This window comes from Engraulis encrasicolus, chromosome 23 (assembly GCF_034702125.1).
Source record: "Engraulis encrasicolus isolate BLACKSEA-1 chromosome 23, IST_EnEncr_1.0, whole genome shotgun sequence".
NCBI lineage: Eukaryota > Metazoa > Chordata > Actinopteri > Clupeiformes > Engraulidae > Engraulis > Engraulis encrasicolus.
This window is the reverse complement of record NC_085879.1, coordinates 1,779,787-1,796,935: the sequence shown is the minus strand read 5'-3', so window position 1 is coordinate 1,796,935 and position 17,149 is coordinate 1,779,787. Positions and strand designations below refer to the sequence as shown.

General features: G+C 43.1%; 1 protein-coding gene across 1 annotated transcript; it reads right to left on the bottom strand.

Moving 5' to 3' along the window:
- Positions 1 to 189: 189 nt before the first annotated feature.
- polr1d (RNA polymerase I and III subunit D) lies at positions 190 to 12,687 on the bottom strand. Its single transcript, XM_063190354.1, has 5 exons — positions 12,580 to 12,687; positions 11,182 to 11,279; positions 9,975 to 10,051; positions 4,107 to 4,189; positions 190 to 539 (listed from the first exon to the last, which is right to left on the bottom strand). The coding sequence occupies exons 1-5, from the start codon at positions 12,619 to 12,621 to the stop codon at positions 492 to 494; spliced, it is 348 nt and encodes a 115-aa protein (XP_063046424.1). The 5' UTR covers positions 12,622 to 12,687; the 3' UTR covers positions 190 to 491.
- Positions 12,688 to 17,149: the final 4,462 nt, after the last annotated feature.

Below are 17,149 nucleotides of genomic sequence, written 5' to 3'. Positions count from 1 at the left end.
AGAGGATTGCGGTGATTCACTCTACGCTCGTGGAAGCACATGTGGGATTCACTTGGACACAGCTGCTCTGTGCATTTCCAGCGGCTCTGGCAAGAGGAGGACATACATGACTGGGGATGGAAGAAATGCTACAGCCCCTGGCACAATTCTTCTGTTCGTAGGGATAAGATCATTCAATTTCCATGACCATTGTTTCACCACATGAGGAAGTCTTTAATATAAAAAAAGTGTTGCATAACCAAGGTGTGAATCTAACTGTGCAAAAACAGGAAAGAAAATCTGTACAAAAAAAACACAGGAAGCAAAGGAAGCCACAGTGAACTATTGAAGTCGTTGGAGCTTCCTCGAATACTTCAGACAGTCCAAAAACAATCCGGACAGACACATCCCTCGACGGCACATCTCAGACTGAAAGCAAATGATGTGCATCCGCTGTCCGAGCCGTCACATGTCCCCGTCCGTGTTCTAGGGAGGTGAGGACGAGCGTTTTCTCAGTCCATCGCCTCGTCCTGTTGATCCTTGAACTCCTGCACTCGTGCCTGGGCAGGCGCAAAACCAGGAAGAGAGGGGACAATGGGCGGAAGCCATCAGTCAAACTTAGTCGTTTAGCACAGTCACATCTCTATATCTACAACTGGCAGGAGATATTACTGCACTTCCCCCGAAAAGCCCCACACCATGAAAAGCAATGCGTAAGAACCGAGATTACGCATCAACTCCACCTGTTCATGGAGAGCAGCCTTCTTCTCAGGTCAAAATGTTCTACTGGTATTTTAGCATATCCTGTGATGTAAGGAGGTAGAAGTCTTCCATCTGATATCATCCAATAAGACTTATTTGCTGACTGTGTTCTATGCCTGGGCTTCGGGATGTATCAATGATAGCAGTGTAATTATCACCCAGGTGGTGAGAAACATTTTGAGGGTTTTTAAAATTTTCACTAAACTAAAGACAGTTGCACTAAAAACTAAAAATTAAAATAAGCCTAAAGTAATAATTATTGCCCAGATGGTGAGAGAAATTTTGACGCAAAATTCGTTTTTTTTTTGTTGTAAAAATCACAAACTACAATTTTCACTGAGCGGTGCTTATTTTCTCAGAGTAAAGTTTCATGTTAGGTAGGATTATAATGATGCTGGATAAGATCAGACCTTACTGAACCATATTTGGAATGGAAACAGTTGAATTAGTCACTTCTGTTTGGTTATTTTACATTATTGGTTTAATGAATGAAGCGAAGGACAGCACTCTCCAGATTTTTTCTTTGTTTATTCGCCCACAAACGTTTCGGGCAGAGCCCTTCTTCAGCGTGTAATGGCGTTAACAGTGGCGTTTTATGTGGGATTCAGCACCCAGTTAAGAACTTATACAATATTTAGGCGATAGTGTGAGCGCATCTTCTCCACTTTTGACATTATTGGTTTAAGACATGACAGCAGACATGGCTGCTAATGGACATAGTGCTGATAATGGGATCCCGTCCAGTACAGCTACTATGAATTTTTACAACTGTAATTCAACAGGCATTACAAACAATGCTACGTTCTAACTGAGAGACACAATCACAGACTTTTACGGCAACGGTCTGCGATGGACACAGCTTGCTTCCCATGTGTTATTTGCAAACAAGAAAAGAGCTGCCAACGGAAGGGTGGGGGAGGGAAGAGGAAATGGAATGATAACAGGGAGGTGCTGCTTTGATTCCTATTCAGACAATACTGGGTGATACAAGACGTGCTGCTCTCCTAGGGCCCGCTTTTGTTCTCATTCTTTCTTCCTCAGTTTTCAAACCTTTTATGTTCAGGTTCGTTCCACCCCTTCTCTCTGAGGAAACAACCTCTACTACTAGCATTGCTGCTTTCAATTATAGGAAACCTTCACATCAGTTTAAAAATGAGCACTTTTGCGCACTGTAGCTGGGACAGGTGCATTGGATGCACACCAATCTTCTCAGTTTCTTCTCTGTGCGGTACAAATATCTGTGGTCCATCCCAAGTTTTTCCAAAGTCTTAAGACTACCAGCATTCTATAACTGCCCTGCGTCATATTTTTTTCTTCCTCTCTTATCCTCCCCTTCTGACTCTCTGTGACCTCTCTCTCGTGCTTTGTAAATGTATTGGCTTTTGAAACAGGCCTACCTGATTTAGTGGGCCCAGACCGTTTATTGACAAGACATGAAAGCAGCACTGTCTCCCAGCAGCTGGCCTCTTCAGAGTAGCTACTGTACGTCAATTACTTCATTTTTCAGCCTTCACAGAATCATGGCTTGCTTTTCCTTGAAACCCTCAAAAATCATGTTTTTCTTCCCGGCTGGCCTTTCTATTTCTGATCATGTTATCTAATCTTTTGGACGATCACAGAGGCTTACTGGGGATTATGTCAGGTCTGAGGCCTAAATGAATCTCACATTAATGACTTGGGAATGAAAACACCACGAAGTGTTAGTCTTGGAGATTTGCCATAAGAACAAAGAATAAAATTGGTTCACACTCTTATAATCACCTCTGTGCATGACATGTTAATAGCAAATGACCTTAACAGGCTTTTGGGGAAAACCTTTTACCATTTCACCCAATTGTATACTGATCACCTAAAACATTTGGTTAGCCAGGTTCATGGTGGGGTGCAAAAAGTTTCAAGATCTGTTATTCAGACAGTCAACATGACCACAAATCGTTTCGAAATTGCTTTTGGCAGCCAGACTGTCCCAGCTGGTTTTGATCCCCTTTAAACAGTCCTACACGCAGCACTGCACAACAAGATCAAGATCGTCACAAAGGCCAAGCACTAAATTAAGCTACTGACATTGACCTGTTCAGCCCAAGGCAATGGCATATCACACATGTGGCCCTAGCTGAGGAGTCTTGTCAACTCTCTGACGCAAGAAACATGAAGAACAGAAGATTGGTGTGACAACTCACAATACCATATGACCTTAATCCTAAAATGGCTGCTTCCTTTGAGTGTGGGAAAGGGATACAAAGCATGACAAATGATTGCCAGCTCAGCTGCATGTCAACGTTTGTGCTTTTTTTTTTAGTTAAGATAAACAGCGTGAATAATAATAATAAAAATGTCATTAAAAAGGGTCACACACACACCAGCATGTTGTTGGACCACCTTTAGCTTTCACGCGGTGTTGTATTGTTTCAATAAACTGCAATGTCTGGGTTTATTTCCTTACAGAATTGCATTAAGTTTTGACCAAAATCTTGCATTGTTGATGGCATAGTCTGAGAGTAAAGCATTCTCCAGCACATCCCAAAGATTTTCACTGAGGTTGAGATCTAGACTCTGTGGCCAATCCATGTGTGAAAAAGGATCTCTCATGCTCCCTGAACCATGCTTCCAAATGTTGAGCCCCATCAGTCTTGTCATTGTTATCTTAGAATATGCCTGTGCCATCAGGAAAGAAAAAAAATAATTGATGGATCACTATTCACAGTTATTTTACTATATATTCAAGTAGTAAGCTGTGCTGATTCTTTGAGCACATACTGGTACTGCAGCTGATCCTAGACCTGACATGAAATGTTTCAGTAATTGTTGCCCATGATTTGACCCTTTCCAAACACACTTAACATCTACATGACCATGGGATGCACCAGATATCATTTTTACACATGGATTGGCAACCACGGAGTCCAGACCTCAACCTCATTGAGCGTATTTGGCATGTGCTGTAGAAGGCTTTGCACAGTGTTCATACTCTACCATCACCAACAAAAGATCACAAGATAAAAACCTTTTGTAGAACATTGCAGAAGTTTATCGAAACGATGCAACACCAAATGTGCAAGGTGATCCAAGCCAAAGGCAGTAAAACAATATATTAGTGTGACCATTTTTTCTGGTCAGGCTGTGTATAATCTTCATGATAACCTTTTCCCCCGGAACGGCTGTGCTTCTAAGATGTGATTTATCGATCTCAGTCAGAGGATGTAGCAGACTCATAGCAGTTTATTTGGAGTTGGGGCTGATGCTAGTTTTTTAATTGCAAAATTTTTATGAAAACCGTATCCCCCTGAAATGATCAGTCTTGTGTCATATCAGTGTTTGGGGTTGGAGAGATTGAGGGTGTGGAGAGGGGGGAGTGGTCGACTCACCTGGAAAGTACTAAGGACATGCTGTGCGACGTCTGAGAGTTCGTTCAAGCCCTTGCGCAAGGCCTCAGTAGCCGGCAGACCTCCTGGTGGGAGAGGACGGGAAAAGCAGACGGTGGGTCAGTAAAAAAAAACGGGCCGTTCATCACTCAAAACGCTTGTTACACAAGTCATCTGTGGCTGCGCACATTACACTACACATGTCGTCTCAGCGGGAGGGAGGAACGGACAGGGTGGTGGTGGTGGTGGAGGAGGTTTGTTCAGTCAGTGAGGCATCTGAAGAGCTCTGCTGCTGCAGCACATAATTTCATGCAGCCATTAAGGGGACAGCTGCATGCCTAATCACACACACATGTACATATAGCACACACATGGCCCTGACAAGGGGATGCATGCACACGCACATCAGTGATCAGACACTCAAGAGCATCCTCTCGCTCTGTCTCTCTCTCTCACACACACACACACACACACACACACACACACACACACACACACACACACACACAGCTTGTAGTCGGCATTCTTTACTGATGGATGCACACACACAACTTAAATCAAAATTGTGTGTATGTGTGTGTGTGCGCATGTCTCTTCATATCTGTGAGTTGAGTGCGGTTCTTGAAGCTTCCCGTCACGCCTATAAATTCACATTTTTACACAACCGCAAGGCATTTATCAAACTTTTTCTCCTGATAGTGCTGTCTGTAGTGCACTCTGTAGTTGCAGGGCTGAGGATGCTAGTGGAACACGCCATCTCCCTGACGACCGGGTGGGACATGTGGCCGTCATGTGCGTCTCATCTCATCATCCAGCCTTCATGTCATCACAAGCTCCCACTACAAGCACAAGCACTCTATTGCTTTTCTTCTTTTTAAAAAAACCTGTATTGATATTTTTAACGTTTTTTTAATTCCCCTGAGGAGGCATGGGTGAGAAATGGGGGCCTGGTATGTGCACTATGTGCACCAAATGGACGACTTTGTTTTTGAAAAATACTCTCTGTAATCAGATGGGACGTGATTTTGAGAGGGTGTGGGAGCCTGTTGGTGGGTGAAGGGGGAGAGGTTAAGATCTATATATTACTGGGAAATTGTGGGTGCAATTAGGTAGCAACATGTCATACAGAAGCTGAATGCAGCTTTTAGCGGGAACGTCTGTGACCGTCCACCACAAGGCGTACCAAATATACTGTGCTCGATGCGCTAAACTTGTTTGTACAACAGTGCAAAATTTTACTGTCGCACATACCTGACCAAATTGGTCACATCATTTTATTTTATTTTATTCTAAATTGCACTCTCGGGGCAGAGTATAAACTTTTCAACTGACCCGTTCACTATAATTTGCACGAAAAAAAAAAAAAAACGATGCTTGAAAGCGTAATGTGAAAGTGAGTGCGGGTTTAAAAATAGCCATGTTTTTATTTTGGTCTGGTGAGAGGAATGGGGGAATGCAGAGCGTTAGCGTCAGCATTGGGAGAGGGAGCGCTACAGCCAATGGCAGAGGTAGCCCTGGCCCTCAGCCACACACTGCCTCTCAATGCTGACGCTGAGCACCAGACTTCAATCAGCCTGTTTGTCAAGACTGGACCGTGTTACTAGAGGTTGCTGGCCTCATAGTCCCGCCATCTTAAACGAGAATGAGACAGTGTTCGGAGAAGACACTATGAGTTTATTTATCTACGATGAGGATGACATGAGACACAAGAGATCATCATTCCACAGCGGCTTCTCACTGCCAAGACGTCAAGAAAAAGTTTTTAAAAAGTACTGGTAGTTCGATTGCAAATTGTGTTCACCAGTGTATTTTTGTGCACAGAACAATGTCAGCAACATAATGTGAATGTTTGTAGTCCTGATGCATGCAAAGGCTCACAGTGTTCTGGCGGATGAGAGTAAAGGGGCCCCCATCTGGTCCGTCCCCCCCCGCCCCCCCCCCCCCCCCCCCCCCCCCCCCCCCCCCCCCCTAAACCCACTACTACTGGCTTCTAATCTACTTCGCCTATTCCACCTCTGCCTCTCAACAAATAGCCATTCCAAAATTTCTAATTACCCATCTCTGTGTACAGTACAGGTGGCAATGAAATTTTAGTAGGAGAAGTTAGGTGGTGTGACCACAGTTATTGGCACAATTGTACAGATTAAGTAATCATTAGTTTTGCTGGATTACGGTATATATATATTTTTTAAAAAACCTTTCATTCCATGTTAATGAAACATATGCTGTACAATTAATAAATAATTGCGCCACCCTGATGTCTGCTTCTGAAACATCAATGGCCCCTAGCAAGACCAACAGCAATTTCAGCATAATGTCTAACTCAAGTGACTAAAGTTTGCTGGCCTTGCAGGAAAACAAGAACTTCAGGACCATTACTCCACCCAAATCTGGGCCGGGATCATAACATTTTTGTCATTTTTTTGGTAAGTTAACTTTTGCCGTTGTGTTTTCATCTCAAAACCTCAGAAAGCATGTCCTGCATGCATGGCCAGTGGCTTTACTCTTTCACAAATTAGATTATTAGATTACTTTAAGTTAATTACGATACAAATAATTAGGCTACATGGTGCCCCCCTAAAGTCTTGAGAAAATGCAAAATAAGAACAAAGAAAAGGTTCTCTCTTCTGACCTTATTTCTGTTTCTTTTTTCATTCCCTCCATTTGGTTCTTTTGTCTAAAAACATTTTTTATTTCTCATATGTGTGTTAAACCTATTGTCTAAGCCCCATATTGTGCAGAGCAAATAGAAAAGAAAAGAAACTACAGAAAATTGTCCTATAAAAATGTTAGAACATAAATAGTCAGCAAAATGAACACTCATCCCTCTATACACCCAACAGGAAATCAAAGGTAAAACACAGAACGAAAAGAGAGTAACTTCATCAGAGCGGTTCTAAAGAGGGAGGGGATGGGTGGGATGGGAAAGGAAGTGAAAGGGACAGTCCTTGACAGACAACGAGACTGAAACGGCACGAGTCCATGACTTCCACCAGTCTGTGACAAGGCCTCTGTCAGAGAGTAGAAGGCAACAGCCTTGGGTGTGCCAGGAAATCAGACAGAGTAGGCAATATGGTGACAGACAAGTTGCAGATAGGGAAACAGACAGACACAAATGGAGGGACTGGCAGACAGACCAACAGCCAGACAAACAAAGGGAATAAACTGTGGTACTGGCTTCATTCCATGCCATCCTTCACTTTGTTTAATGGGAGACCAACAGCCTTTCTCTGGCCAAGATTTGATTTGCCAGCCCATCAGATGTTTCATGCAACAACCAGTCAACTCGCCTCCCCCTCATAGAAAGCCGCTGAGACACCTTATCAGACACTTCTTCCTGCCCACACCAACCAAAGAAAAGAGGAAACAAATGCTATTGCACATGGGGACCCAGGTTCGAATCCGACCTGGGTTGTTTCTCAACCCCTTCCCAACTCTCTCTTCCACAGCTTTCCTGTCTCTATAATCTTCCCTGTCAGGCAAAAGCCCCCCAAATATTTTTTTTCTCCAAAAAGACAAGATGGTGGCTACTCGTTGGTTTTGCCTGATGAATTCGATATGATGTGCACAGTAAGGATCTCCAGTGAGACACTTGGCTTGACCTCTCAGGGACGAAATCTCAACAACAGAATTCGGTCAGTCACTGTCTGCTCTGCTCTGCTCTGCTTTGTCTGCTCTACCCATCGAGTCCCCATGCCTGACCAGTCCAATTAGATTACCCAGTGAAGGCCCTCCATTGTTGGCAGGACTGCAGACGCTCCGAGATGGGATCTGTGGCAGACCGACTGTGACGGTGGCTCATCCGGTAATGGCATTTAGAAGGGGCCCCAATTACTGCACAGCTTCAACGCCAAGCAGTGGCAGTAACAGTAGCATAGAACGTGAAAAAATACAATGAAGTAACAAAAAGTAAGAGAAGTCCTGCTCCCGGTCCATTCCATAAGTAAATACTTCTTTAATACAATATTTCGGTCATCTGACCTTCTTCAGCTAAGCCTTCATAAAACAACAAAGTGAAAAGTAAATGTTATAAAGCTGCACTACCATCATGGCATGAGAATGCATTAATCTGCACAACCACTGCAGAAGCCAGCTGCTTCCCATAGACTCCAATGTTAAAGCGGCATAGTTCGCAGCTCAAAGAAAACAGTCTCTCAATTATTCTGACACATTCGAGAGATTTTTCTTCTATGTATATAAAGAACCGGGGGGAGTGAACCACATTTAAGTCTTCTTGAAGATTTGGGACTCCCAAAACCTAACTTTATGGGGTGATTATTAGCCTATTAGACTTCTGAGTAGCAGGGGGGTCAATGGTGGGTTTTTATTTTTTTGCTCAGGCGTCAGGTGGTACAACTAGGGATGCACGATGTCAAAAATTTCGGCCGATACCGATATCCGATTATGATATTGCGGTTTTGGCCGATGACCGATATTAACCGATACCGATGTTTTTCTTTCTTTTAAAAAAAAAAGAGATGACAATGATGCAAACAAACAGAATTTTTCAAAGTCGTCTTATTTCCAAAAACACTTTTTAACTCCCTGTGATAATTAGATAAAAAATAGACAAAATAGAAGACAAACAGTGAAAGTCATCGTCAACTCCATTCTTTTAGAACCGTAACATATAAAAAAATACATCAGCGTTAACATCGGCCCAGTTTTACCCATCAGACCGATGTCCGATGTGTTGAATATCGGCCGATATCGGCCGATACCGATACATCTGGCCGATACATCGTGCATCCCTAGGTACAACCACAGCTAATGCCCATAAATTAATTAGGAATTGGTTATTAATGTACTGCAATGAATATGATTCTTGGATAATCCACTAACAAAATAATCCTTCAATCCATGCAATAGTGGCACTCGCTGTGCTTGCACCATGTGTGCTGCTACTAAAACGTCATTGACCCAGGAACAAGTGAGAGGTGTGCTGTGTGCAAGTGTGGCTGTTTTGGTCTCAGACTAACTAATGTCTAGACTCCATAAGCAGCTAAGCAGTGCCACTTGCTTGTCTGATGAAACATTTGCCATGCAGACGTAATTTGATTTAAGGGAAGGCACGCACACATGTACACACAAATGTTCAAACAGGACTACTCTCAAGAAATGAACAAGCGCACATGCGCATGCACGCGAACACACACACATTATAAAAAATGGACGGACGAGTGCACACACAGATGAACACAAGAGTACACTAATGCAACACACACTCTTTTACTTTCCCTCTTTTCAGTTATTCAGCAGGAGCGAAAGGGCAGGACTTGGGGCCTTGTGTACTAAGAAGTATGTGCAATTATAATTCCTTCTAAAAAAGTGAGGATGTAAAAATCTGGAAAGATGCGTAGGCACAAAAAAATCCAGATGTACACAGTGTGTAAACAGGTTTTCATGTGAAATCATGCACACATGCACAAGTAAGCCTTACTATGGCGTGTCTAAAGTCTTGCATTTGGTAATACTAGTGTAGAGTGTGGACTGCAGAAAAAAAGGACATTTAATAATGCAGATTTTTCCACATGAGTTTATTTACATCAGAATATACTGTATATCAAAACCACACACCTGGGCTGAGAAACAAACTTGTATGTCAGATATAAACTATGACGCATACATGACCATACGCCCAAGGTATGAATAATCTGTAGTTTATACTCAGTCTGCCTTTGCATTGCCGCCATATGACAAAATGCACACGAAATGTACTTACAACAGCTGTAATACTTGTGTGGAGATCCACACATTTCATGTCTAGTCAGTCTTAGTACATCCGAACATTTCCGTGGAAAACAACTTAAGTAGTTTTTTTTTGTGTGTAGGTAAGCTTTGTACATGAGCCCACATGTCTTTTTAAATTACCTCGTGTCTGGATGCGGAAGTTGATCTTGCTCTCTGAAGGGTGAGTGATGCTGTAGCCACAGAACTCCACTTCTGGACTGGAGACACAAGCACACAGACGTTAGTTAGCTTCTAAAACATAAACACAACTGAGGTTAAAAATGGCACTCTGGCCTTGGCTCAAACGGCTAAGGCACTGCACTGTTATTCAGGGGACACGGGTTCGATTCTGGCCCGAGGTCATTTCCAACCACTGAGAGCCATTATCTTATAAGAACAATGGAACTTGTGGTTCATGCAGCAAGCAGCAGATTTTTTTTTTTTTCCTTTTGAACTTTTACACTTCCTTGAGTGTTATAAATGTACAATTGGGTGTACCTTTCCTTCCAAGTTTGTGATGGAAGTGTATATGTTCTGCTTTCCTTAACCATCTGTGGGAGGCTACAATTAGAACACTTCTGGTGACAGGATTTCCTTGTAACAGTTAGTTCAAAAGGAAAGATGAGTCAAAAAAGGTGAAAGGCCTTCATGGTCAAATCTGCGTGAAAGCCGTGAAAGCCCATTGGGAAACTCCAACTCCCATTGTCATTGTGACACAGCACTCCACAGCACACAAGTGAACACTGCACACTGCACACAACGAAATTGCATTTATGCCTCATTTATGCCCCGTGCAAGGGGGCAGCCCTCAGTGGCGCCCCATGGGGAGCAGTGCGGTGGGACGGTACCATGCTCAGGGTACCTCAGTCATGGAGGAGGATGGGGGAGAGCACTGGTTGATTACTCCCCCCACCAACCTGGCGGGTCGGGAGTCGAACCGGTAACCTCTGGGATGCAAGTCTGACGCCCTAACCGCTCACCCATGACTGCCCATATCAACGAGTTGGTTGGCTACTAATCTCCATGTGTAGGAAATAAGCTCTGGCTGGTTAAGTTATTAGATTTAGTTCTCTTAAATAATTAGGTTAAAAAAACATTTTTGGAGGGAAGACACTCTACTCTCTATATAAGAGTGAATTGATGTGTGTGTGTGTGTGTGTGTGCGTGTGTGTGTGTGTGTGTGTGTGTGTGTGTGTGTGTGTGAACATGAATTGTCCCTCACAACAAAAAACATATTCATTAACTTATTCAAATTTTTGACCACATATATTTTTGGAAATGTTCACAGACCCCATGCATACATGTGTACCAAGTATTTTTAACAAAGAGAAAGAGCTGAGTGACTGACTTCTTCATGATCATGTATCTGAGAGAGTTGCCCAGCGTGTGGTCCTCTTCATGCAGCACAAACGTCACACAGCCCTCGTCGGCCCCATCCGCCTGGACCTGCACGACGACACACACAGTCAGCATTTGTGTGTGTGTGTGTGTGTGTGTGTGTGTGTGTGTGTGTGTGTGTGTGTGTGTGTGTGTGTGTGTATGTGTGTGTTTGGGGCGGGGGGGGGGGTGTGGGTGGAGAGAGGGAGAGAGTAATCTATATTTCCAGACGTGACCTCCACAGACTTTCCCACAGTCACCACTCCAGTTCATGATCCACATGCGCACACACTCGTTAGCACACACAGGGAGAGCGATAGGCAAACAATGATGCTAGATAAAAACGTTTTAAAGTCAAGCTCCTGATCAAAAGGGACGGAAAGAGAAGGATGCTGAGCTCAGCTGGAGGAAGTGGCTATCAGCTGTAGCTGGGTGGGTTGGGGCGTGGCGGTGCAGAGAGGAGGGCTGGGGTGGCAGAGAAAAGATGGAATATTGACAGTGGAGGGGAAGGGGATTTGTTGACCCAGCAGGATAGACTTCCAGATAACCTCCACTGTGGGAACAGTACAGGGGGCAGCTGCATAAAGGCCTCTGAAAACACGAAACCCTGTGTAACTTAACTGTGCAAATTAATAACTGGCATCCACTATGATACCCAAAGGAAAGCACCCTTTTAACTCGTGAAAACCTACTCACATTGGAAACAGTGACAATCCAACTAATTGGAAACTGGTTTGACAGCACAGATGTCAGTCTCAAAACTTTTTTGCCAGTCTCAGAACTGCCCACGCAATGTTTATAGCCTACAATAATGCATCAGAGCCTATTTGCAGTACACAGAGCACACAGAGCGACCTCTATTGGCAGACTACAGCACACAAACTTAGAAAGTAGCGTTCCATCTCTTGGAAATATGTTGTTCTTGAGTCAATAGGCCTTCCGATCATACACAACACATAGGCCTGTACAATGTATCATTCATGTAGATCAATGTATCATCATTGTTCTGTTAGTTACAGTGTACTGCCACTGTTCATTCCAATGAGCAATTACTTATGCGCATGCAGCTGTACGAAGATTGATGTCAACAATCCATACGACACCGAAGGAAACAACTATTCCGGAAATGTTCATCATAATATAACCAGAGATTTAACTGTCTCTGATATAACAGCTATAGTATACAGCATGCGTTAATGTTGTAAACTTGCCATAGTCACTTCAGCGTGTTTACCCAGCCACCTTGACTAGCACCAGCGTTGCCAAACTAGCAGGACAGTCAATGAAGACATGACGTTTGTTCAGGAATAATACAGATTTGGTATATCATATTGACAGCGAAGAAATATAACAGTACAAATATATTTACCATTTCCAGGGTGGGTTTCTTCTCTACCTCTGCTCCTGCCATGCTGCTCAGAGAGTGTCGCTGAAAAATGACGCAAGAGCCCAATATTAGGACCTCCAAAATGACCAGCGGATGGCGCCAAACCTCTACATATCGCACGAGTTGTTGTCAACCCTCACACTGCAGCCTGCTTCTCTTCTTCAGTTCTCTCTGAAGCTATCCCCCCATACCGTACACACAGCTCTCTCTACACAAATGTCTATTTGCAAATACTGGTAGAAATACAATACAATTGTAAATAATCTAAATTGCAGTGTGTTGGGCTAGCCTACTCAGGCTCAGATCCCATAGGCCTACTGCCCCTTTTCAGAACCCCCACCGAAGAAGAAGAAGAAGAAGAAGAAGAAGAAGAAGAAGAAGAAGAAGAAGAAGAAGAAGAAGTAGAAGAAGGAGTGAAAGCCCATTGGGAAACTCCAAAAGTGAAAGTGAAAGTGAAAGTGAAAAAAGTGAAAGCCCATTGGGAAACTCCAACTCCCATTGTCATTGTGACACAGCACTCCACAGCACACAAGTGAACACTGCACACTGCACACAACGAAATTGCATTTATGCCTCACCCGTGCAAGGGGGCAGCCCTCAGTGGCGCCCCATGGGGAGCAGTGTGGTGGGACAGTACCATGTTCAGGGTACCTCAGTCATGGAGGAGGATGGGGGAGAGCACTGGTTGATTACTCCCCCCACCAACCTGGCGGGGCGGGAGTCGAACCGGCAACCTCTGGGATGCAAGTCTGACGCCCTAACCGCTCACCCATGACTGAAGAAGAAGAAGAAGAAGAAGAAGAAGAAGAAGAAGAAGAAGAAGAAGAAGAAGAAGAAGAATGTAACTTCCCCTTTTTTGAGAGTAAAGTGAGTGACTAGGCTATTGCAGCATCAAGTGATAGAAGTAGCTGTGGCATTTACTGTCACTTATTTTCAGTATGTTATGCTGACCACAGTGCCTCCCCGAGGTCACTTGTCGAGGCAGAGTACAGAGTACCACAGAGATAGGGCCTAGGCCTACTTAAAGTGGCTGCAGACTGAGGCACAGCTACAACGATCATCCAGGATCAATTGTGATGACTACAGTGGGAGTGCCCTGCAACCGGCTGCCTTGCAAAGTTCTGTATAACCAACAGGAACACTGCCATCACTCTTTTGAAATAAGTGCTACAAAGGCCAGCAACCATCTTAGAAGGTGTAAAATCAAGCCCAAGGACTGATACACATGGACCAACACGCCTGGGGGCAGCTGCTGTGCTCACATGGAGCCAGAACGCTCAGGGCTGGCCTGATACATAAGCAAACTAAAACGGCTGCGCTCTGGGCCCCCACGTCACCATACACTTTATACCCCGTGGATGTGTTCTTGGCTAATTTCCGATTTGCAATGGAGTTTTTGTCTTACGCCACCCTTGCAGGAAACAGGGAAAAACCTCAACCTATTGGCTACATTTAGCAAAAACTACAGATGTGATTTCAATGTACATGCATGGAGAGCAAGCTCCAACGTCCTCCATCTCATAGACATGAGCTAAATGGAACATTGGTACTCATGTTCCAATGAACCCTGTTTTTTCATATCCCAACGCCTAATCTCTTTATCGAGGGGGGCAAGTGGAATGACAATATGAAAATACAGAAAAAAATAAATCCTATTCCAAAAGCATTAACATAACACATATAAACACAAAACACCTCCCCTCCCCCAACCCTGCTCACAGAAGCAGAAACACTTATTTTGAGTTTCCGATGAAACCGGCGTGTTCTCACTGGTTTGGTTCAAACCAGTTTGAATTAGATTCAGTCAGTTGAAACTGGAAAGGTTTGAAAGGTTCAAACTGAATAAAACCAGCTCAAACCAGCTATAAATAGGATCAAACCGGTTAAAACCAGTTCAGTTCAAACCAAATCAAACTGGATATAAATCCAGTTATAACTGAATTAAACTGGGATTAAAACGGTTCACACAGTTTCAAATTTGTTTCAAACCGATTTAAACTGTTTTTGTTCAACACGTTCAAACTGGATATAACCTGTTCAAACTGTATCAAACCGGATCAAAACACTCCAAAAAGATTTAAATTGGTTAAAATCAGATCAAACTGAGAAAACTGGTTTGGACCAATCCAGTTCAACTCGTAGGCTATGGAACTTGTTTTGTTCAAACTGGCTCAAAGCGGTTCAAACAGGATCCATCATGGTTCAACAAAAACAAAAAAACTGTTTTGTTCAATCGGTTCAAACTGGGTCAAACCAGTTCACACAAGATCCAACTATCAAACTGGTTTCGTTGAAAGTAGTTAAACCCGGATCCAACTGGATCAAACTGGTTGTATTCACATCGGTTCAAAACTGATCGAATCGATTCAAACTGGTTTTGTTCACACCGGTTCAAACTGTATCCAACTGGATCCAACTGGTGGACTGTATCAGAAAAGTCACCTATAAAAGAGTCAGAGTTAGACATCTGCATTTTTCTAAATAGACAAATACCTCTTTTGCTATTTTCATTGATACTTTTGTGGGTTCTGATACAGCAGAGAAGGGGGAAATATATATTTTCATTACGGTCCACAGCTTGATTACCATGATTAACATAAATTCAATATATCACAACTAGCAAAAAAGTAACAACAACTTTAATAATATAACTTTATTTGAGTTCAAGAAATTCAAGTAGGCCTAGTGCCCCACAACAACTTATAGCATGATTACATAGAGTGGTACCAGAATATTATTTCAAATGGTGTGAATGCCATCATAGATTTGATTATATACGCAGTAAATTTTGCAGTTTGAATTCAAGTTATCCTTCACTGACAGTGGCCCCATCTGCCGAAAGATGACATGTCCAACTCATAGGGGAGTTTTCAACCGTTGCACGCATACACAAGGTCTGATTGGCTAGTAGGTCCATCGCAGCCTGAAAAGAACATTTCTGACTATTTTTTTGGAGGAGGCAATGGAGCCGATGAGACCAACAGACCTACAATGCATTTCGTGATTGCCCCAACACCATCAGGTGCTGCCAGTGCTACGAACAAAGGCTTAGCAAGTTATACCCACTTCGACACACATTGTTAATTAGACTCTGTTGACACTGCAACAGCCACTATGCAGATCCCCATTTAACACTGAGATATTCTTCTTTTTTAAATACATCTTTTTTGGTCTTTTTGCCTTTATTTGATAGGACAGTGAAGACAGTGACAGGAAGGGTCGGCAAAGGATCCGGGTCAATCAAACCGGGTTCAGCCGTGTAGTAGACGAGGGCCCTAACCGTTAGCGCCAAGGTAGGGCCTAACACTGAGATATTTAAATTCAGATCATGTTTTAAGAAGTCAGTGACCGCTCATCAGACTGCTAATGCCCCTTCACACACAACCTGATAATATCTGAACACTTTAGATGTTGAGTTAAACAGTTAGACATAATGAACGTAATACATCTGATAGCCTAATATCTGATTGTACAACAAACTATGTATTTTCTTCGGGCTATTAGATGTAAATTAAATTGCGGAAGTTAAAATATCACATTGAGTTCAGCTTTGGATAATTGAAAGATTACATTGAGTTAGTATCTTTGCTAGGGGGCCTGTTTGTAGTCTAAGAAGGTCCCTGGCATTCAAAATGGGGCATTGTATAGTACTGTATAGTCAACATACATATATAATTTCTTGAATAGAGATAGTTCAGGTAGGTCTGCCTTGTAATGAAACATGGGACCATAAACATATAGGCCAAACTATGTTTAAAATTAGGCTACATTACAAAAATCTGAGGGGGTCCACAATTTATTGGCAACTACCTCGGGAATGTGCCGTCTGATTGGACTACAGTTATGGAAATCTCAAATGATGTGCCGCTATTCATGGACAAAGTAACACGGAGATGTTAATGCTGAATCTCATTTCTAATTTCTACCCCTACCCCTACGCCTTCCCCTTGCCTCTCGTCTGTTGAAACCGAGCTGTAAGGCGTAGGGTTTGAAACGCAACCCCTACGAATTGAGACACCCCTTCAACAGTCACGGAATGACTCTCATAGCATTAAAAAAAACAGCCTCTTTATGGTTAAACCAGCGATATTGCTTGTAATTACTCGTGCAACAATTTAAAAAAGGACAACAGTGCAGGGGCGGTTCCAGACATTTATTCTTGGGGTGGCAAAGGGGTGGCGAAGTGTATTTTAGGGGGGCATGCTCCTACACTAAGGGAAAATTATAAACACTATATAATCGACACACACACTTATGTGATACAGTGAATCCCTTAAAGGAGAATTCCGGCCAGTTTGGATTAATATCCCATCTTGGGTGGACCGAGGGAAAGGGATGAAAGGCAAAACCGCGAGAAATGTTCATGCCTGCTGCGCAAAATTTTTCAATTGCGCTGTTTTCGGTTAAAACCTGACCCTTCGGGCACGTATTTGACCTGTTTTAAAGCTCCTAGCGTGCATTAAAACCCTTTTGAACGCTTTGGCCGTGGTGTGTGGGTCCATACAAGTCGATCTAGTGGTTCACATTTCCATTAGGTAGCATAGGTACGATA

Bases quoted from the DNA above. Each gene is read 5' to 3' on its own strand.
- polr1d (XM_063190354.1), bottom strand. From the start codon at position 12,621: ATGGCAGGAGCAGAGGTAGAGAAGAAACCCACCCTGGAAATG. The intron at 11,280-12,579 runs GTAAATATATTT...GTCGTCGTGCAG, and splicing joins AGAAACCCACCCTGGAAATG to GTCCAGGCGGATGGGGCCGA. The intron at 4,190-9,974 runs GTAATTTAAAAA...CTCTCCCACCAG, and splicing joins CTTCCGCATCCAGACACGAG to GAGGTCTGCCGGCTACTGAG.